The sequence below is a fragment of the Dryobates pubescens genome, chromosome 29 (assembly GCF_014839835.1).
Source record: "Dryobates pubescens isolate bDryPub1 chromosome 29, bDryPub1.pri, whole genome shotgun sequence".
NCBI lineage: Eukaryota > Metazoa > Chordata > Aves > Piciformes > Picidae > Dryobates > Dryobates pubescens.
Window position 1 is genome coordinate 6704903 of NC_071640.1, and position 22816 is coordinate 6727718.

The window sequence follows — 22816 nt, forward strand, 5'->3', positions numbered from 1 at the left end:
CTCAAACCAGCCCCCACACTTATTTCCTCTGCTTTGTGCGCTCCCCATAGTATGGCAGAAACGTTCCAGTTCTCATCTACGTGGAGGCTGTGCGGTTCAGCGCTGGGGACATGTTCCTGCTGCAGAACTTGCATTTAATGCTGGGAAGCAGAGCACTGTCAGCTGTGCATCCCTGCATTGTGACAGAAACCACTCTGATCACACCTTCTTGCATTTACAAATTAATCCTAGTCTTTACTATAAAATGGTTAACAAAATCTGGAGCAGAGCCTTATCAGGGCTTGGACTTTTGTTGAAAGTTACTGATAAGTGCTACTAATTTTCGGTGAAGTGACAAGTGATAGAAAGTTAGGGCAGGTTCTTAACCTGATGTTCATCAGCTTTCAAGTGCAAATGAGCAGGCTTGCACTGGATTTCTTGAATCTTCATGGTACCTGGTTCAGGGGCTACCCTTTTTGTTTTCTCTTTCCTGCCAGTTTCATCATAGAATAGAATCATCATAGAATCAGTCAGGGTTGGAAGGGACCACAAGGATCATCTAGTTCCAACCCCCCTGCCATGGGCAGGGACACCTCACATTAAATCAGGCTGGCCAGAGCCTCAAGACTTCTCTGTACATGTGATTGCTGATGAGATTGTTGGTAGTTTTCACAATACTCTTCTCCTAAATTCAGTAATGTTTGAAAGTGAGGGCTCATTTGGAAAGGCACCCTGTTGATCTGTTCATCCAGTACTTAACTCACAAAGGGACATGAACTTCTCTTGACCAACCTAGGAGCTCCTTACAAGTGACTGCTGTGCACCGTCTTGGTATTTCAGCTTCTTCCCAGAGCCTTGAGTTGTGCAGATACTGATTTCTGCTCTGCTATTAACTACTAAACCTGCACAGAATTTCTCCTGGCTCTGACAGAATTTGGAAATAAAATAGCCTATGTATTTTCCAAGTGAGTTTGCAGCTCAAGTGGTTCCATGGGTCTGCCATCTCACTTAGATAAGGGTTTCAAAGACTTGATTAAAAAGTGAGCAGTGAAGAAATACATTCTGTGCCCATTTGGGAATGTGTAGATTAGCACAGACGAGGCTGTGCAATTTTTGTAGTGAACCAGATGGGTTCAGGAAGGAGATTGTGGTGGAAAAACTGGTCTGTGGCACTGCTGGCTGATTTCTGATCCTGGTCTTTTGCAGGTATGTTTTTCCCCAAATTTAAGCTCTTCAAAGACTGTCAGGATCCAAACACTGTGCTTTTCGTGTTGCTGTTTTGCTTTGGTAACTTACGAATGTTCTTCCAAGTTATGAGGTAGCACCTTGCCTAGGTCAGCAGAGTTGATTCTGGACTGACATTTTGATCTGTCAAGAGTTGAATTTTCAAACAAAAAAGTCCATGTGTAGCCTTTTTTGGCTTGTTTGAGCAACCATGAAGTCCAGCCTCATTATGAGACAAAGGATGGTGCGAACTTTCAACAAGCAACGGTTGGATATTCTTTGTCCAAAAGATACTGTATTACACTTTACCAGTACAAAACACACTCCCACTAAGGGGACATTAAACAAAAGCACTCGTTTGGGGAGGCAGGGGGGAGGCTAAGGTTGCCAGCCACGATCAGATGACAGATATTTTTGTTAGGAAATAATACCTTTCTCTGATTTCCTGAGAGGTTGAATATAAAGCATAAAACAAGGGACAGTGATGAAATCCAGAAGAATTACCTCTGTGTATTCTGCTGGAAGAGAGTAAACAAGTACCTATATGCTGCCCTGGCACAACAGGCACTGTTTGGACAGCTGCATTGCCTGTTGAAAGGTGCTGCCTGATAGTGGCTTGGTGATAAGGCTGGTTTCATATAAGGCTGATATAAAACTGTACATCTCTATAGAGATAGCTGTGTTAATAAACCCTACCCAGCAGCGAAGCTGGATTTTCTGATGCAAACCAACTGCTAATGTAAAACATGCTCCAGTGAGAATTCCTTGAAAAACTGCATTTACTGCTGCAATAATAGTAAAAGGTCACCTTGGATCACATTTGCAAAAGGTCAAGATGCTGGTAGAGATAACAACCTGCACACACAGAACAAAAGTTGGTAGGTTCATTGTAGTTCCATCCACAGCCATAGCTGAAAACCAGTCAGGGTTTGATGTAGGAAAAAGTTTCTTCCATTTTGACTGATTCTGTGGTGGGAGAGGGATTATTCATATAGTAAGGAATGTCTCTGGGCCTGGTAAAAACCGTCAAAAAATGCAGAAGTATTTTTAAATGCACTATTGTGCTGAGCTCCTCTTGTATTTCTGCGTTCCTGAGGTGCACTGGGATGAATGCTTGTCTTCAAAGTGGTTCTGCCAGCACAGTTTCATAGAACAGCTTGTTTAATGTGACATGGCACAGGTATGTGATGCAGACTGTATGGACACATGCTTTCCAGCCTGCCATCCCTAGTATAAATCTTGTAGGCATAGGGAATTGTTACTTGCAGCTTGCTGGGAAGTTTCAGGATGAAATGGCTGTTGGAGTTCCATCGTTTGCTGCGTTCTCTGAAGTCAGTTCTGCAGGAGTTTGAGCAATGCCTCCCTCACAAGTTGCTGCTCTCTTCTCCAGCCCCCTGGAGCCCCACCAATAGCTGACAAACCTCAAGCACAAGGATGAAGAAGTGTGTGCTGAGCACTGCCTCTCCAGCTGTTCTCAACCAGATGTGCTGAAAATGTTGCAAGCTTATTCTCAGCATTGTGGCTTTTTGCTGTAAAGAAAATGTATATTCCTGGAGAGGTCCCCAGGGCTAAAGTGGTCCCGGGAGGAATTAGCTTTTCTGTACACCTAAGATGTCTCTTCATCAGGCTTAGCAGAGGCAGTGAGGAGAGGGGTTGTGAGACCCAGCATCCCATCTAAGAAACCCTTGAGTCATCTTGCAGTCCAGCTTCTCTAGTTCTTATATAAATTATATGTGATCTACTCCAGGGTACTTCAGGGGAAGTAAATTCAGTTGGGATGGATTTAAGATGATTTGAGTGATTCTGTTGGTGATATTTATTTGTGACAGGGCATGATCCAAAGATGCCCAGTGAAGTTTGTAATGCTTGTCCCTCTGCAGGGGGTAAATTAAGGTCGTTGCTAATGAATTTATATTCCATTATAAGCAAAGTGTATCCTTCTTTCTCCAGATTACCTGCTATCAGTTAAGAGATACAAAACATGTTGTTTTCTCTCTGAAAATTGTATGTTAAAACACGTCAGAGGCTCCCAAACGCTTCAGTGAAAGAAGGCAGCGTATATTCATGGCTGGAGTCTGCCCTCAAATCTGATCACATTCTCTGTCGGCCTCTAATTCCATCACGCTGACCCTTGTGGTATAAGGTGTAATATAAAGCAGCAACTGACAGTGGTTGCTGCAGCTGCCTAAGACCTGACAGGGTTTTACTGAGTACACAAGAGCATTCGGTACCATTTATTGCGAGTCTCTGAAGGATGCAGAGTGATCAGCGTCCTTGGAAATGAATGGGCTTTTCATGTGGTGGATTTCATTTCTGGGGATGGACGCAGCTCCCGAAAGCGAGGGATTAATAGTCCTGGCTGGATGCGAGCAGAGTGCAGCCAGCACTTCACACTGACGCCTGAATCAGACTGAAAATAAAGTGTGGGACTCAGAAGGAGATTTCCAAATATTTGACAGAGAGCTACCAGTGAAACTCGGTGCTATTCCTATGTCTGGGCTGCCAGCAGTATCCAGTAAATTTTCCCAGAGAATCGCTGCTGTCCAGGACGTGGCTTCGGCATTGCTCTTTCTTAACCCCCTTGTTCTGCCTAAGATTTACCTTTGCCTCCGGGGCAGTTTGGTGTTGCTAAGCAAAAAGGAGTAGCTGTGTCTCCGGCATGTTTGGGGCACTCGCTGCTAGGCAGACACTTCAAATAAGCCTCAGGGGCTGAAGTGCCGACCAGAGCTGCTGCCGCTGGCATCCCCTTAATGTTTTTGTACAAAATGCAGCAGAGGCTCCAAGGAGGCATCGCCAAACAGTGAGCACTGGAGTTAAAAGACTGCGAGAGGGGCTCTTTGTCTGAGCAGAGAGAAAGCTGTAAAGGAGCCAGGAGCTCAAGGCAGAGGCCCTGGAGCTGGGATGCTGTTGTTGCAGGGCTTGGAGAAGGAGTGGACCTGGGCTGTGAGCCCAGCAAGCAATGACTGACACAGCCAGCCTTGGTGGTGAGCAGCAGCAACAGCCATGTAATGCTGGCCTCCCCTTGCCTGCCAGGTCTCCCCTGCTCTGCCCTGCTGCCCAGCCAGCTGTGGGACTTGGGCAGATGGCATCAAAGCAGGCGTCACCCCCTGCTTCCCGAGTCCCAGCTTCGTGGATGCTGCCCCAGCACAAACCAAACCACTGTCCTGGTGCCAGCGAGGCAACGATGTGCAGGTCCTAAACTGCCATCCCATATGGTCCTGCTGCCACAGAGAGTTTGTGTCTCACCTTGCCGTTGCAAATGGTAGTGGGTGTCACAGATCAGCCTCACCATCTCAACTTTACAAGGTGTCTAGATGGAATATTGATGGATTTGGGCCTCAGAGTGACTAATTAGCATGCAGGATTCCTCCAAAGGGTTAACATGGGATCTTTTTAATTGTCAAAAGAGTTTCAGGCTATTAGTGTTGGCATATTCTTCAATAATCTGTTTTATTTTTACCTGCTGGGAGCTTAATTAAAAAACAAAGAGGCTCAATTTAAAGCCCATTACTATGCTAATTTTGTAAGAACTGGGCGGTGATTAAGAAGCTTTAAAAAGAGGAGTTTAGTTTGCTCTAGGGAACGGGTTGGAGGCAGGTTTTATTTCGTTTCATTAGCTAGCTACAATTATTTATAAACTAAATGGAAATGATATTAAAGAGTAATGAAAAAAAAACCCAGCATCTATGTATTATTGAACAGCAGAACTTTTTTTAATTTAGTATCGAAGTGTGCAGAGCCTTTATTACTGCAACTTGCAGTTAACACAGCTAAATGCAGTTGTTAAATATAAGAGGCTTTTAAAACATGCCCATAAATACAGAGCTGTCTGGTTTGCTTTTCCTATAGATCACGGGAGTAGGTTTATAAAGATATCAGCGTGACAATAAAGATGAACCACTGTCTCTTTAAAAAAGGGTTTATGAGGGTTTATGTAGGAAAAAAGAATTCTAAACAGAATAAATTGTGAAGACTTTGGGGGGGGGGGGTTATACTCTGTTTGTAATGTTCTGTAGTCGACAGCACCACAAACTTTCTACTATCTGTTGCCTGTCGTGCAAGCCCAAAATAATGCATGCAATTCCAGCAGTGTACCTGGAGTGTACCTGGGAGGAGAAGCTGCGTGGAATGGATGGCCAGAAGCTGAATTCCAGGCAGGCACCAGTGCAGTAAGGGCTGGAGATGTTCCTGGGAGGCAGTCTGGGAAAGGGTGGGGACAAGCAATAAGAAAACCTGGCTCTGATTTGTGCGAGTGGGCAGTGGGAGGATGGTGCTGTGGGGAAGCTGTGAGGTTGGCAAGAGCCCACGAGAGGGCTTCAAGCCCAGGCAGCAGTTCTGAACTGAATCCCCAAAACAAGGGTATCTGTCTGTGGTATCTGGGAGGATGTGGGCAGACAGATGCACCCTGTATCTGCCAAAGGAACTGGTAAAACTGGTGTGTATCTTCCTAGCCATGGGAGGAAGAGGAGGTGCTGGGCCTGTGCCTGGAGATGCCACTTCTCTGGTGGGACTAATGCCTTCCACAGAAATAACAGTTTCCTATGAAATATGGAGCCTTTCCAGGTCATGTGGCCAGAATGAGATCTGGTTAGCCTGGCCACCTAGTAGCCAAGTTCATTTGAATTCACACTGAAGCAGTCACTCCAGTCTTTGAAATTAACATAAACTCCACAACCCAATGCCCACAATGCTGTTCAGTGCTGAAACTCTTTGTGCCACTGCTCATTTTGGGAAGGCTCCCTTGGTCAGCCAGGGCTAGGAAGTAGAAGGAAGTCTTGGACCAGTGATCTGATTACAGTATCCATCAGGCAGGGGATCTGACAAGGAAGAGAGGTGGCTGGAGGGCCAGCAGCTGATGCCATCCCACACTCATGGACTGCCCAGGTCAGACCCCTCTGTAAGGGTCTGTGTTAGTCTGGCTGGAACTTAAAGCTCTAGGCACAGGCAGCCAATCTTCTCCAGAGTGTCTTTGCTCCCATGACGAAGGAACATCTGCATGCATGTGTCTGGTCTTTAGAAAGCCTGTCCTTTCCAGCACACCACAGAACAGACACTCTGCTTCCCTTCCTCCCACAGGACACCTGCAGTGGAGCTTTAGACTGGCCTGAGGCCTCCATTTCTTTATGATGGGAGCCAGGTCTTGGCCATGAGACTGGCATGTGGGCTGTGGGTATGGACAGGCTGCAAGTGTTGATGTAGCTCCTGCCCTTGCTTGAGCACTGTGAGGCTACAGGCAGCCCCACAAGACAAGCAGGGTTCCTGGATAGAACCACATCAGGGGACTTGGGTAGTGTTGCAGGGATGCAGAAGTGAGGCACCCACTGCCTGAGTGAGTGCTATGGCTATGCCCTGCTGTAGTGCCAACAGCAGAGCTGAGCAGAGCCCTGTGCTAGGTTTGTGTGTGCTCCAGAGTGCCCCCAGGTTTGGAGTCCTCCAGCAGACCAACCCCCAGGGCTGTCTGTACACTGCAGATTACTCCCCACTCACCTCTGTCAGTGATGTTATTTTAAGCCCTTCCTCAACCACACCTGCACATTTCTTTAGTCCCTTATTCCCTGCTGGAATGGGATGTGGTCCTTGTACGTGGTGTCATGATGATGAGGATGGCCCTGAAACATAACATAGGTTTATAGATAGTTTCAGGATTGGATCCTGCAGGAGCCTCTGTCCCCACTCCCTCCATATACAGGGGGTGATGGGAGTCCTGCCAGCACCCAAAGCTACCCTAGTGTTTACTTGTCTAGGAAATGGTGTGGATGGAGACAGTGAATTTCCATTATGAGGAATCTGTAAGAACTGGGCTTTATTCCCCCACTTGGTTTGAACTTTGCAGCTCAGACTCAACATCTAAGCCGTTTCACCTCTCAAACCCTGACTTTTTCTCTCTTAAATTTACATTCCTGGAGCTAGGATTTGCATGCTTACTTTGTGTTTAGAAAGTGTGTAGCAGGTACCACTGCCCAAATAAAGACATTAAAGTGTAAAGTGAAGAAGCAGAGGTATGTAAGAAACTACTACTGTTTATGTATTTACCTGCTTGAGACCTCCTCTAACCATGATGCCAGCAGTAACTGAGCTGCCCCGCTCCAGGAAACAAAAGATCTGACACTGTCAGAGTGAACTGAATGACAAAGATGGGACTATACTGCTTTCTTCTGATGACTATGAACCCCTTCCAAGCCCACATCCAAGAACAACTGTTTTCCAAACAGAATCTGTGAATTGCCTAAGCACCCTTGAGACTGTTGTCCTCAGGTCTGGGCACTGTGCTGGTATGTACCTGATTACAAGAGGACTTATAACTGTGGAGACATGTTTCATGACAGAGCTATTGGTGTTGGGTCTCAAACTTATTTTTAATTACATTTTCAGTCTTTCTGCCATTTTGTCTTTAATTCTACAGCAACTTTATACTTCTCATACCAAAATGGTTGGTGTGGCATCTCTTATATAGCTGTTACAGCCAGTAAAGTGATTCTTGATGAAAGAAGCAACTTACGAGAAGGGTCAGTACAAGAACTGAAATTACTCAGAGTGCCCTGCACATCTGTGACTCAAATATCTACAGAGCCCAGCAGGACTTCTGCTCTCAGAGCCTTCCATGTGGATCCTGAGTTTGTCTTGAGATACAGCATTCTGGAGCCGTTTAGACTCTGTCAAATCAAAGTTCACTGTGTTGCTTCCACAGTCACACTGAGGAGAAAAACCTCACCCTGCAGGTCTGCCGTTCTGGGTAAGCTCAGGGCTGAGCCCAGCCACAGAGCTGCCTCTCGAGATAAAGGTCATACAGCAGAATAGCTTTAAATCCTTTTTGGTTCTAAAGGCAAACCGGGCTATCCAGGATCCCTGAGGTCTTAAATGTCCCTTGGCCTTCTTTTGACCCTGTATACACCTTACATTCTTCCTTTAATGATTGACACTCAGTGGGTATGTGCCTACGGGCATACTGAAGTTGTAGCTGCTTCTTCATCAAAGCAACTGTTTACAGCTGGTTTGAGTTGGATGCTAATAAACAGTATTCTTTTTGTCTTAAAATAAAAAGCAGCTTAAGCCCCTAATGATAAGGATTTTGTGCTTTGTAGGGGAAAAAATTCAGCTAGGTTGGGACAGCCAGCCACTCAGCTTAGCAAGTCAGAGTACTTTATACTTACAGCTAAACCGCTTTTATCTCCTCAAGTGAGTGGGCTATAGATTCTTATCATTGTGGCAGAAGTGATGAGGGTAACATCTTTAGTTGGAAATCATTGGCAACATGTGGAGAAAGCTTAAGATGTTGTCACACTTTAACTTGGTCCTAATCTGTTCAAAGGCAGTTCATACTTTCTAACTGTGCCAGCAGGTAGTGAGAGGGAGTCAAAGACCGTCAGGGTGAAATAGCTCGTGCTTTTCTTTGGAGAGTTTATGACTTTCATAAAGCGGTACAAAGAAACTGCAGCGGTAACTGTTATTGTCTAAATGAAGAGCTTATGTTCACCCAACCATATTTCATTAACTTGTACACCCAAGCTTCTACATTTCCTGCCTGCTTGGTGCAGTGCTACAGAGCAAGTCTTATATATTTTAATGCCTATTGTCAGTGAAATGAGAGCGAGAGGAATATGCAGATCGGACGTGCCCCTTGCGTGGGCCATTGGCTGTGTCCACCACCACCAGCAGCAGCAGCAGGTACGAGCATGTGCTGCGGTGTCACTCGTGGCAGTCACAAAATTCACAGTGCAGCCTGGTTTGTGAATTGTGACACGTGTTGAGGTAAGGTCCAAAACAGGAATCGTTTTCCTTCCAACAGCAAATTGTGACCCTGCCAACAACACTTTAATGTCAAAGCTGGGGGTTCTGTGAGGGAGTAGGAGAAAACAGATTTAGGACCAAACTCTCAGCGGAGCAGAGTGGTTTTATAAATCTTGCCTGTGGATGAGCACCCAGTCCTGCTCCTGATGGTATCAAAGGAGCTCTTATTCGAAGCAAAAACTGACACAGCTTCTCCTCATTTATTTATCTTTAGCAGATGATCTTGAGAGCCTCAGAATTACTGGTGAGCAAACTTCATTCTGTTCCAGCAAATATTCTGTAAAACATAAAGAGCTTTCTCAGCTTTGCAGGAAGGACAGTACAGTCAGACCAGGAGGGTTTTGGGTTTTTCTGCCAAATATTCAACAAAGTACCTAACTTTGGGTAACATTTGTGGAACCCTCGGGGATACCATGAGATATTTCCTTGCTTTTATAGAACAGCTCCAAGCAGTACAGATTTTCTCAGCAGAAGAGAGGAATGCTGTGCTGATGTGATGTGGTGAGGATTTTGTAGGCTTTCTCTCTAATAGGCATCTCTAATTTTTCCCTCTGTATGTGTGTGAGTGCATATGTGTGTATAAAACGCATACACACACAACACCAAAAGTTGTCTTTTCCAGCTTTGACCTACTTGCAAGTTTTCATTTAATTAAAAAAAAAAAAAAAGTTCTGCAAAAGTTAATAAAATGTTTAGACAAACCTTTCAGTCTTGTGAGCTTAAGGGAATAATCCTCTTTGCATGCCTAATAATGTTGTTGGTGTCTAATGGGATTTCATTTTCACACATGTGCAAGTGTCCTGTGTGATATATGTTTAACTGCTGGAATAACTTAAAACCTGTGTGAACGTTGCAGGCAAAAGAAGGGTCTGGGCATGCTGTAGGACCTTGCTTATGGATAAATCTTTTTGTATGGGTTTGGAGAGTCTGGTTTACCAAAGCCTGAATACAAACACAGATGCTGAGAGCTAAGTCTTTGGGACTCTATCAACTAGATTTGGCCTCACAGAAGCTAGGAGATTTTGGTAGTTTCATGCTAATCTAAAAATAAGGTTCATAGAACAACTTCAGTAATCATCCATGCAAGGATCACTAGGCTAGTCTGTTCGCTAACTTTAAAAAGATGAATCAGATGTTTGGAGTCTTCAGAAAAGCCTGTGTTAAGTGAGCTGTTTATTTTCCATTGTAATATTAAGTAATTGACGTGATGTTAATAGGAGTGACTCCACACTACAAGAATAAATTGTCCTTCCTAGACATTGCAGGACACACCTGTAGTTGCCTTGATTTTTGGGGGGGTTGTTTTCTTTTCCTTTTCTAGTGGCCCTTTTTACAGTTTCTCCCAAAAGCTCTGTGCTTCTGACAAGCCTCTTCTGGTTTATCACAAGAGCAAAGTTTGTGACAGAAGGACAGTAAAGAGAAACTGTGAGAAGACTGGGGGGAAGAAAAGTTTCATCCATTAAAGGTCAGGCTAATAGAGCATGATTTAGAGCAGAATATAGCAGGGATTTTTGTAAGACAAGCAGCAACTTTTCATGCTCAGATGGGGATTCTTGGGTTAAATTGCTATCTTTGAGTTCTGAACTTGGAAAGGTATTAAAGTGGAATTAAACCTTTGCACAATCCGGCTCTTGTGTCATTCAGGATTTTTTTGGGTTCTGTTTAATTGTACATCACAGCAGGGTTCTGAGTGACTGGTGCTCTAAAGAAATGAGGGGTAGGGTTAAGTCTGCAGCCCACTGCTCTCTGCTAATCCTTCTTGTTCCTTGAAGAAGGATTTACTTTTGCTGCCAGCTTGTGAAAGACTTTCCTCCTCCCGAAGAGATTGTTGTGGCTTTCCTGGGGAGGTGTGGTTGCTATAGCAAGGAGTCACGCCTGGGTATTCTCTCAAACCCTACTGAGAATGGGCCAAAAAAGAGCCGAAGAAGAGTAAAACTGGGGATTAAAAAATGGAACAATGGGAGACAGGAAGATAGGAGTGGGAACAAATGGGAATTACAGCACCAAAAATAATGCAAAGTGACAAAAAGAGGAAATAGAAAAATAATAGCTGCCAGTCGGACTGAAAAGAGAAACACTACAAAAGAACAATTTATTTTCAACAGGCAAAGAAAATAAAAGGGCATCTGGGAAATAAGACACAGGCCTGTGTCGAAGGCTTTTTTGGTTCTTACTGTATTGCAGACATATATGCACCAAGTATACAAAACTTTCTCGTATCCCTTTTTCAGTTCCACCTTTGCCACAGTCTGTTTATTCAAAACAAAATCTTCCTGGGTTTTAAACTGTGTGTTTCCTTATTTGCTCTTGAACAACCTTTCAGGCTGTCTCTTCCTAGGGACTAAGTCTGGGGTAGTGCTGGGCTTTTCATATAAAATAGATCAATAACAGGAGAAAGGATCCAATTCTGCTTAAATTCTGTTCTTGAATGCTTTCCAAAGAAGAAACTGCCTCCAGGAAAATGCCAGTGGGCACTTGGTTTTGCTGCTGCTTACTGGGGACAAATTCTTCAGCTCTTGCCATGGCAATGCCCTGACACAAGTACCTGGTCCTGCCTCTGCATAGGCACCGTGCTCAGCACCACAGGAGCACAGGCTCTGCCTCCCTTCTCATCCCCCATAGCTGTGTCCCTGCGTGGTGCTGACCAGCTCATCACTAGACCAATAAAGAGCTCACCTTCAGGCTTTTTAGCAGCCACAGCTTGCTGCTACAGCCCTTTGCTTTGCAAGTCACATGCAGCCTCATTTTGCAAAGCTGCAAACGTGTTTGTTGCAGTGAAAAAACAAAGCAGAGATTTTCCTTCAGTTTAAAGTTGGTCACATTGCAAATAAAATTTAAAAAGGAGCTGGTCCCCACATCTAACAGCAAATCTCTCGGAATGCCTTTCCTGCACCCTACTGCTTTATATATAGGAGAGGCAGAGAGATGTAACAGATGAAACATTTTGTTTATGAAGTGTCTATGTTTTGTTTTATTTCACATGTTTTTGCAATATAGATAACAGATTACACCACGGAGCTTTCATTGCCTTGTGCTATAAAGATACTATAAAGCCTTTCTGGGTATTAATAATAGATTGTGTTGATGAGTTTGGAGAAGCTGGCAATAGACCCCCTACTGTAAAGACATTAACACCACAGGACTAAGGTATCTTTCCCTTGCAAATCAGTTGCTAAATTGGCTGCGCTGATGGGTTTGGGCACAAGCTCTTGTACAGCATCAGTGCAGCAGGCACAGGAAGTTATTGTGTTTTATACTGGCAAATAACGGTTCTTCCTCTTAATGTTCTTAGTTGTGAGGAAAGGCCCTGTGTAAATTCTTTCCCTGAGACATACTTGCCAGCTAAGAAATAACTTAGAAATTACATTTGAATTACTTTGACACACGATTATTTTTTTTCCTGTAAAAGTGAAGGCCGGGGCAGTGAATCACCGACAGGACAATTTCCCTGCTTATAGGGCCTTTAGGGTGAATTTTCACATAAAAATTATATTAGAAGAATTTCCCTGTGTTGTTGGCAATGTAAATTCAAAGGCACCACTTAGTGAACAAGAAGGATAAGGCATCTCCTCCAACTGGTGAACATTCAGTGCTGGAGACAGGCTGTGGTGTGAGACCTTCACACACAGAGCACCCACTGGAAGTCAGGGAGGTTGTACAGGCAGGAAATACAGACAGATGTTCTGGGCTGCCCAGTTCAAGAGAGAGGAAAATACTAGAGAATGTCCAACACAGGCTAAGAAGATGATTAAAGGACTGGAATACCTGTCTTATGAGGGAAGGCTGGGGCTGTTTAGCCTGGAGAAGAGCAGACTGAGAGGAGATCTTACTAATGTTTATAAATACCTGAAGGGTGGATGTCAACAAGAGGCAACCAGTTGCTTTTCAATGGTGTCCTGTGATAGGACAAGGGGTACAAACTGGAACATAGGAAGTTCCACTTCAACATCAGGAAAAAGTCCTTTCCTGTGAGGGTACTGGAGCACTGGACCAGGATGCCCAGAGAGATTGTGGAGTCCCCTACTCTGGAGACTTCCAAAACCTGCCTGAACATGCTCCTGTGTGACCTGCCCTAAGTGATCCTGCTTTTGTAGAGGGGGTGGGACTGGATGATCTCCAGAAGTCCCATCCAACCCCTACCATTCTGTGATTCCATGTTTTTATGGATTTAGTTTAATCTGTGTAAAAAACCCCGTGTAAAAATCCACCACAGGCAGAAAAACAACAAACCCACTGCTTTTGGGTAATGGCCTAGCTCATGAGTTGCAGCAGAAGTACCAACTCCCCACTCAACACACACTGTGCTTTTATAGCACTTTGGTATAATTTGAAGCCACACAAAAAGCCCAGCAGCAGAAGCCCATTTTGCATTTTTAAAACTTGTAGGCAAAAAATAACATTATTTCCCAAATGTTTGCACTGCCTAAAAATACAATTCTAACAAACTCGTCATATTTTGTTAATTTATTAGGCTTCTTAATTGCAGCCCTGGCTTTATCAATTCAATTGGTGCCCTTAACTTTTTATAACAGTTTCTATTCTACAGAACAGATTAGGAGAAAATTGCAGCCATAATCTGTACAGTGCAATTGCCGTGCTATAAAGAGGAATGGGAGTAGCTGAGAAGAGCAATTGGATTCCCAAAGGTGGAGCACAGTAGAGCAATATCAGTGACTTTGTAAATGAAAAATTGTTTTAATTCCCTTCTAACAGCAATAATTCGATTCTTCATAAATTTTTCCATCAAAGTGTTGTAAGGAAAAATGCTGTAAAATAGAACTGTGTGGCAGTGATGGAAGACAGTTGAGCAAAGTGGTCAATTAGGGGGATGAAAATTAAGCAGAGAGAAGAATCCATTCTGTCACATTCTGCTTGAAGCAAGAAACTCTTCTGCATTTTACATTTTATGTTTTACTTTATAGTTGAGGAAGATGTAACTTTTTAGGTCATTCTGGTCCCACTTGAGCAAGTTTTGTTATGATGGCGGCTTTGAATTCCATCTGTCCTTATGCATTCTAGTGAATGTATTTGTTGGGTCTTTCCTATTTGTCTTATTGTTGGGTCTTTCCTATTTGTTCTCAGCATCCTGGTTCTGACCCTGCAACCACCAGTGCACAGAGCTCTGGCATGGTCAGCAAATGTTGGGCCTGCCAATGGATGGGATCTTGAGATGCCTCAGCTGTAGGACCTGGGGTTGGGTACCAGGTGTCTAGGGAGTCCTTTGGCTGGTGGCCTGCATGGTCTGCATGATGGTCCCTCTGGACCAGCCCTTGCTGGTGTAGCAACTGTATGAATCTTGCAAGGCCCTAAGCTCTGCTCAAGAGGGAACATCAGCTGACTGTGCACAGACGATTTTTTCCCTTTACTGAGACCATGTAAAGAGAAAAAATTAACACAGGGCAGGAGACTTTTTGTCAGTTGTCATTTCAAGGCCAGTTGTAATGATCCAGCTGGGACTGCCACATGGTACAGAGGAATGCTCAGCACTGCAATTCCTGCTGATAATGGAGAGTCCAAAAATGAATCAAATCTTGCTCCTATCAAGGAAAATGGGAATTTTCCCTCGTATTCCAGTGTGAAGGAAATCAAACAAAGAGCAATGTTTTTGTGGATATGGCTGTGACACAAGCCATTGTCTGGGTGTGGCCGTCCTGTGATGCTACCTGGAACCTGTCAGAGTGGTGGCATGACTTTGTTTGGTAGATTTGTCTCATGGACAGAGTGGTTACGTGAGCTTGTGGTTCTGACAGTGTCCATAGTCCATCTCCCACCAGCTTCATAGCAAGATTTCACTTAGCGTATAATAACATGTGGGCTCTATTGTTATCTTATCTATTAGGTTGCCTTTGCACGGCAGCACAGCACTTCTCATGAAAACACAGGTGAAATATTCACAGGAAGAGAAAGTAACACAGCACTGAGAGAAGTGACATTTTAATCTGTGCATCCAAATCCCCGTGGTGAAGCACAGCTTTAACCACAAGCTTTCACCAGGAGCTGGTGTTCTTATTACAGCACCTGTGGATAGAGGGTTAATAAATATTTTCTTCGTTTCTCCCTGAAGAAGAAAAAGGTTTCTTTGTTCTAGTTTCTCCCTAAATATTCCATTTTCTTTTTCTAGAAACTTTTAATTTTTGCACACATTTTATTACTACTCGGTGAAAGGGAATTAGCTTTCTTTTACTGAAGTTTCAGCTATGAAATTGGCTTTAATAAACTATGTAATTGGCTTTTTTTCTGCAGGGAAAATATTTTATATGGATTCTTTCTTTTTTAGGGTTTAGAGTTTGGAGGGGTTTTTTTGTTTTGTTTTGCTTTGTTTTTCTTCAAATCATAAAATTATAATATTTCTGTTTTGTTTTAGTGCTTTTGAGATGTTGTGAATGTTGAGAATTCAGTGTAACCAAGCAACAATTTTTCTTTCTTTATAAGCACCCATGGGCTGTAAGATGCTGCAAAAATGCTCAAGTCATATGCTGCAAAAGCCCTGTGCATAGTGTTTTCCCCTTTCTGTGTCATCTAAAGAAGATGGAAGTATCAAAATTTCTCCCAAAGAACAAGTAACAGATGTCATTCATTAGTAATTTAATTTCTTCTCTTAATAAAACTCAGTTGTGTGAAGAGTATAATATATTTTACTTCAGTTCTTAGCATATTTCCTACTACTTGAGTGCCAAGCAAGCTCCCAGCTGGCTATACAGGCACCATAGGGATATCATATACAGGCTGATATCAGAGAGAACCATGGCAGAGCTAAAGCCTGTACCTACAGTATTTACAAAAGCTTGTGGCCACCATCTTTGCATATTTATTAAATAAAGAAAAGCCAGATATCTGCTGTGGTTTCTTGCAACACATAATGTCAGAATAATGCAGAAAGGAAAATGATTTAACATCCCTGATAGGTAGGCAGCAGCATCTGTCCTCTTGCATACATCAAACATGGCTTAATAACTTCCTATTTACTGCTTCATGGCAGAGGTCCAGTAAATGAGCAACCTGACTGAATTAGTCTATTTTTATACCTCTGTCCTGTATAACAAACCTCTTGAACCACACTTAATGTGAACAGCAAATTTCACACTGCACATGGAGATCTCTCAGCACAGATCAAATTAGTTATAATAAAACAATTAAAATCTATTTACCCACAGACAGGAGGAAATGAAGGACTCGGGTGAGGAATAGAAAGGTAAAGGGTGGGTTGTCAGGACGTCAGGCGAGTAAACAGCAGAACCATGATTCTCAGGAGCATGGCAGGGTCAAACTTGCTGCAAGATAACTATGCGAGAGACAATAAATCAGTGGTACATATTAAACACCAGATGGTTGTGCCCATGCAGGAAGGCACAGTGGATCATGTAACTGTGGTTGTTTCTAAGGATTACTGATTCAGCCTGACTTCACAGGGCTATCCTCACAAATAAAATCTTTATGGCCTCTTCCGCCGATGAACGTTTTCATCTACCGTTTAAAGTCGAGACCACAGGTCTCAGCGTTTCCATTGCCTCTGATATCTATGCAAAATTAATTTGTGAAGTTCACCCAGTTTTAGCTGGTGAAGATTTTTTTTGTCTCTCTGGTACTGTAAAGTTGCTTCCCAGCGATTATTACAAATACTCAGATGGACAGACAGGCCATTGTTCCAAGCTTTAGCTCAACCCAATCCCCCAAGTGTTTTCGGGCATAGAGGCAAACACACTTAAAAACTCCTAAACCTATTGAGTTGTCTTTCAGAATTGTCCAGGCAACAGAATTTATTTATAAAACTCTTGCGATCGTTGATTCAAAACAAGGTTTTCTTGTTCTGCTTTTCTCCTTTGTCCTCTTTGAACAATTTTCTTTGGAATGTTTTCGTTGTGCTTAGGAGTCGGAGATTTCCTGGGGCTTCTAATAAAGGCATTTGATTTCCACTCTCCACATACTTTAACAAGTCCAAGGATTTTGAGGTTTGACATTAACTTAAGAGAGCTGGAGATAATCAGCCATGGGGGTAAAAAGTCGGAGGTAGGCAAATTATCTGTACAACATATAGAAAGCAAAAGGAGTATTTCTTTAAATGTGTGTGGGGTAGTCTTTGTCTCAGCGCAGAGTTATCTCTGTGCTCCCCTTCAAATTTATGGCTTGGATTGAAACCTGTAAAGGGGTGATCTGTAAAGTATTCCTGCTATCCTACACTTCCCAACAGGTTTATTACCATTCGTTTATAAAATGAACAGTCTAATGAGCAGTGGTTTAGATCACAGATATCAAAGTCTGGTCATTTGTCAAGATTAGTTTCCTGTTGTGAGATTGCCTTGTGCAAAAAAAAGAAAAAGCCCCCCCCAAAAAGGTACATAACCTTAGGTTACTCTCTGGAAGCTGAAAAAAAATACCAATAAACTCTTTATAAGATAGAATTAACGAAGATCTTATCATCTCAGAATTAAATCCAACACAGTGCACTACGTGTGTGTTGTGTGAATGGAGGTTACAATCCAGAGGGATCCCGGAACAGGGTGTGGAGAATGGACAAATTAAAGACCTGAAGTCCGTGCAGTCTTGTCAGACCCATCTAATGTTAATTTGAATGAGTTGATATTACACTGAGGACAATGTTATTTGTTGTAAGTAAAAGGCTGCCTTTGGAAGCAGTGAAAGCACCATCTTCCTGGCACTAGTCAGTTGCTAATAAATAACACAAAGTATGTTCAGTTTATGTGTTAGACATCTTTTGTTTTGAAGAAAAAGGAAAAAATAAATAATAACCTCAGAGCGACAGTGGAGGAGCTGCTCAGGTCAACACCACACGGCCGAGAACAAACTGGAGTATTTTGCTGTCCCTGTTCGAGGAGTGTGAAGGGGGGATATGCTTTCTCACTTCAAACCATATGTGAACCCTTTGACAGTTGTGTCCTCACTGGTTTGCGTCTCACTTTTCGGGGTTTGCTGGGAGAAGCCGGAGGCAGTTACAGCGTCGCCCTGGGCCGTGAGCCCATCTCCTCCGCGCCGGGCTCGATCCTGCCGGTCCCGTACCGCCACCTGCTCTTTCCATCCCCGTTATGCTTGGGGACGTAGGAACCTGCCCACTGCTGCCCGCGCTGTCTCCGTGCAGGCTCGTCGGCAGGAGCGGAGTGGGGAGGGAGGGGCCGGTTCGGCAGCGCCCGGTACCGGAGCAGGCGTCCCCGCCAGCCTCTGCTTTCAGAAGAGCAATCTTCCCGGTGCCTGTCGGAGCCCAGGGCTGGGGGAGCAGCACCCCGCATTCGCTCTTCTAGGGGACCCCCCCACGGACTGCTCCGTGTTATTACCAACAGCACGGCCGCGGCGCGGCGGTTGGCGCAGCAGCCCTGTCAGAGCATCTTTGTCGCTGCAGCCTTATAACAGCAGCCCTGCGGAGGTGTTCAGCAGGTCGCAATGCCCGCAGCGCAGGGTCGTCGTCACTTTGTGAAGTTGCTAAGATTTCTCAGACCATCAGCCCTAGTTTGAGGTGCCTGGGAATGAAGCCGGAACTGGAAGCTGCAAGGAACAGCTGCAGCAGCCACCTCTCCCGGCCTGGCTGTTCCACCTGTAGCCCCCAGAACTGGACCATGTGTCTGCTCTGTCTGTCCGTCCCTCCCGGGAGCTATTGGTCAGATTTTACACAGGTTAACTGTCCCAGTGCAGATGCTGGTCAGGAAAGCCAGATACCTTCACACCAGATTTGCTAATCTTCAGGCTTTAAGTGTGCTCCATCACCACAACAGTCCTCAGACAAAAGATACAAGCTTAATTAAACTCAGTCAAATAGGTTTAAGCAGTTAAATAGAAACAACTTTTTTAAGTGCTTAGAATCTGTTTGCTCTTTTTTTCCCTTTGTGCTTTAATCCTTCCAGATATGTTATTGTGTATAGATACAAATATTTCCTGCTTAGGAATGTGCTAGCTAAAGCATTGTAGGAAAAACCTTGCAGGCAAAGCCAACAGACTGTATGAAATAAGATGACAGTGCCTGTGGGTCATGCAGGGCATTGGTTCCCCTTTAATAGATTTAATTTATTATGGACCCAAAGAAGAGCCACTCCGTTCATCTCACGTGGCTTGAGCCACGTCCTGTGGCTGTGGTCTGCAAAGGTATGCACAGAGCCGGCAAGGTGAATAGTGGAGATCTCTTCTGTTAGAGCAAAAGGTACAGACAGGCACAGCCCGCAAGTTCTTGGGCACTCAGCCTTTCTTTGGATGCTGTATGCAAATGCATTTGCATTTTCTTTTCCCTCCTGCCTATTCTGTGACTCCCTCATTTTGCTGAGGAGCTGGTGACTGCCATTTTGCTGTACTTCTCAGCTCAGACAAAATGGAGGCTTTGGAGGAATCAGTAACTGTCACAGCCTGTGCCTTCTAAAATTGAAGACAATCTCCTTGTTTTATGAAAAATGATAATTCTGAGGATGAAAAAAAAAACCCACCCAGCTTACCCCATCCTAAAAAGCAGAATCTCCTTTTGTTCCTGTGGACACATGGGTGCAGTTGTGTTAATTTCATTGCTGAACTGTAAATGTTAATGCACCTTGCACTTTGATGTATTGCCGTAAAAGACACTGAATTTCAAATCGCCAAGCCCACAGTGTGATACAGTGATGTAACTTAGCTATTTGTCTTTATTTGAAGCAGCCCTCTTCCTAAAAGCTCACCTAAGGAGATTCCTAGCTGCCATTAGAAAAGCAAAATAAAATTAATCTGAATCAGCCTAACTTTATCTGACAGAATTAATGATGGATGAAAGAGGGGGTTTGCAGAGGTTTAATAAGAGCTCGTCTAGAAACAGTGTATTTCTAGAGCCTGTGATTAGAGTGGTAATTCAGCAGATTGTATCACTGCCTATCTCTGCCAAAGGATGTTTCACACCATTTAAAATGCACAGTACTCCCTTCAGAGACAGGTTGTTCTGGAATAACTCAACATCCAAAGCAAAGCCATGTTATTTCACTCCTCTCTTTATCAATTGCATGTGTGCGACTCCATGTGTGCACAGCCTCTTCTCAGCAACAGCGCTGAGTTTTCATGCTTTTTTCTGCCTTCAGTTATCAGCCTCCTCAGAGACAATACCAAAAATGGAAAGTCATGAAATCTAGGGAGCCTGTATAAAACAAAGCAGGAACTGGCCCTTCCTCTAAAAGGTGAATGAGAAGAAATTTAGTTTTGAACAAGTTACCCAAACTCCGAGCGCTCTCTTTTGTTTCTCATTTTGAAGAGGAACAAAACAGTGAGATAAGGACAAATCTTAGTATTTTTTATCCAGCAAAGGTGATTTGGGAATCTCTAGACCAAAGGGATTGAGATTTGAATAAATTACCTGCCTGTGATGTTTTCAAGACTAAGGATGCAAGTCTCTCAGTGTGCAAAAGCATGAGCCGGGCTGAGCTGTAGTTAAATTAAAGAATTTGCTGTATTTGAATTCATGCAGCGTGTGATCTGATGTTCCCTTTGACTTTACTGCCTCTCTCTCTTACAGGCTGTTTGCTGCAAAGTGCAGTGGCTGTATGGAAAAGATCGCCCCAACAGAATTCGTGATGAGAGCCCTGGAGTGTGTTTACCACTTAAGCTGCTTCTGCTGCTGCGTCTGCGAACGGCAGCTGAGGAAAGGGGACGAGTTTGTTCTTAAGGAAGGGCAGCTGCTCTGCAAAAGTGACTATGAAAAAGAGAAAGACTTGTTGAGCTCTGTCAGCCCAGACGACTCAGACTCAGGTGAGCTTTTCCCACCCCTGCTCCGACTGGAAAAGCCACAGGGGTTTGTAGAGCTTTCTTACAGAAAAGCCTATCCACTCTCCCATCCACTTAGCCATATGCACGTGGCACTGACATAAATTAGCAGGCACAGCTGAAAAAAAATCCCTGTTTGCAGTCTGTTCTCCCTAACTTGACTCCCATAACTTGTTGCTTAGTAAAGGACAAAACCTAATCTGCAGTGTGACTTCTCCCTTCAGAGGGACCTGGGCTTTGAACAGGGTGATTGCAAGTCTGCACTACTTGGCCTAGGAGTTAAGGCAGAGGGTCATCATACTGTGAACAGAGCTTTTGCCTTCTCCTAAAGATAGCAGTGAAGCCCTCACACCTGATAGCAGCTTCTGGGTATCTTCTCTGAGTTCTTCAGGTGATGGAGAGACAGATGCTTCCTTTCCTCCACCCATTGCCTAGGGAAGGTTTTAAAGAGAGTAAGCAAATGCTATCTGTCCAGGGCTGGGAACAGCGTACTATACAGGACAACCAGTTCACATACTGGATTTGGGTTCTACAGCCCAAACCCCGGGGGATCTAGTGGTGTAACAATGAGGATTGGCTTGCAAGCAGTTGCAGTAGAGACCCGAGGTCTCCTTTCTGTACCATATACACAAGGACACTGGAAACCTCCTGCTGTCAGTGTGCCCTGGCTGATCCCAAGACTAGAGAGAGTGCGTACACAACTTGCTGCCAGCCATCACAATCCTGCACTTGTTTCCCAAGAAAATCTCTAAGAAAATCAACAATTACCGTTCCATTAAGCTACAAATGACCTGAATGTTTGCCTCTCGATTATGGGAAAATGCATTATTCCAATTATTCCTAGGAGCTGTAATTATCCCTAATCTCTAATCTGAAAGCCATATTCTCCATATTGTTGAAATTTATATTTTCATGTCAGGAATGCTGTGAAACAAAGGTCACTGCTGACTCAGCAGGACGTGCAGGACTGGAGCCTTTCTTGGAGCAGCATGTTATTTATTGCCATACTGTATTTGCAGGACCTTGAGTGCTCTGCTCTGTAAATCTCACCTCACAGGGTTTGGGCTCTTTGTGAATTTGCCTGAGGCATCTGAGTTCCCAACTTGCCCTTCAGCAGATCATTCTCATCGCCACCCTCAGCATCCCACTGCCTGCCTGTCTGTGCCCACAGTACCCACTGTGAAAAGCTGCATGTGTGGGGCTGTGCCCATGCACAGCAATGGGCATGGACCCTCCTCCCCTTTCTTTCTCACTCACTACAGCAACACTGATGGCTTCTGTTTGCCAGCCACATTTGAAGTCTGTGTGGGCATGGGTGGGCTTTCTTTCAGGACAGGATTTTCTATGCTGTGATCAGCAGCATGCTGCCACAGTGGCACAAAACAGCCTTGGCTTCCATTTCATTTCCCCTTGGCACAAGGGTAGCTTCTTACTGCTAGAGATGCTTTTTTCCCCCCTCATTATTATCTGCTAGCCAAACCCAAACCTGAAAAACAAGTTGACAAATTAAACGGGATGTTTTGTCTTCCATTGTCTAATCCACTGAAAACACAGATCTCCCAGATGCCTGTGGGAGTGCAAATGATTTCACATAGCCCTGACTGAGAATGTGTCCTTCTCCAATCAAATATTTATCCGCTGGACGCAAAAGTAACTCTCCAGTGAGCAATATTAATCCTCACAGACCTTTCCTTAGAAATGGCATTCTGGAAAGTTAATAATGTCATGGTTATTAAAATGACTGAACTTCTCTTTAATCATTAGGCAAAAGATGCTTATTAAAGTAAAAGGTGATTAGATTGCTAGGTGCATAATAATCAGACCCTAAAATGAATTAAAGTCTAATTTGTTAATTCCCCAAACGTAATCTTTGAGTATATAAAACCTGCAGTGTGCTTCTTCCTATTGGAGCCCCTATAATAATTATATTAATGTTTGCTGGAAGCAAAAATCAGTAATCTGGTGAAATAAAATATGCTGAGTGGAAAAGTTGGTTTTCACAGCAAAACTTGTACTTGCTCTTCAGTCTTTGCCATCGTGATTGAGATTTTCCAGTCCAAGACACAGAAAGGTGTAATCTCTCCAGATTGTACAAATAGTCAGAATTGAA

The 22816-nt window shown here is 43.8% G+C and overlaps 1 protein-coding gene across 1 annotated transcript in view; it reads left to right on the top strand.

Annotated features, from left to right (window-relative positions):
* Nucleotides 1-22816, top strand: part of LMX1B (LIM homeobox transcription factor 1 beta) — a 97042-nt gene that overhangs the window by 68630 nt on the left and 5596 nt on the right. The window contains exon 3 of the mRNA XM_054174223.1: nucleotides 20459-20691. Within this exon, the coding sequence (XP_054030198.1) occupies nucleotides 20459-20691 (233 nt within the window). The remainder of the gene's footprint in view (nucleotides 1-20458; nucleotides 20692-22816) is intronic.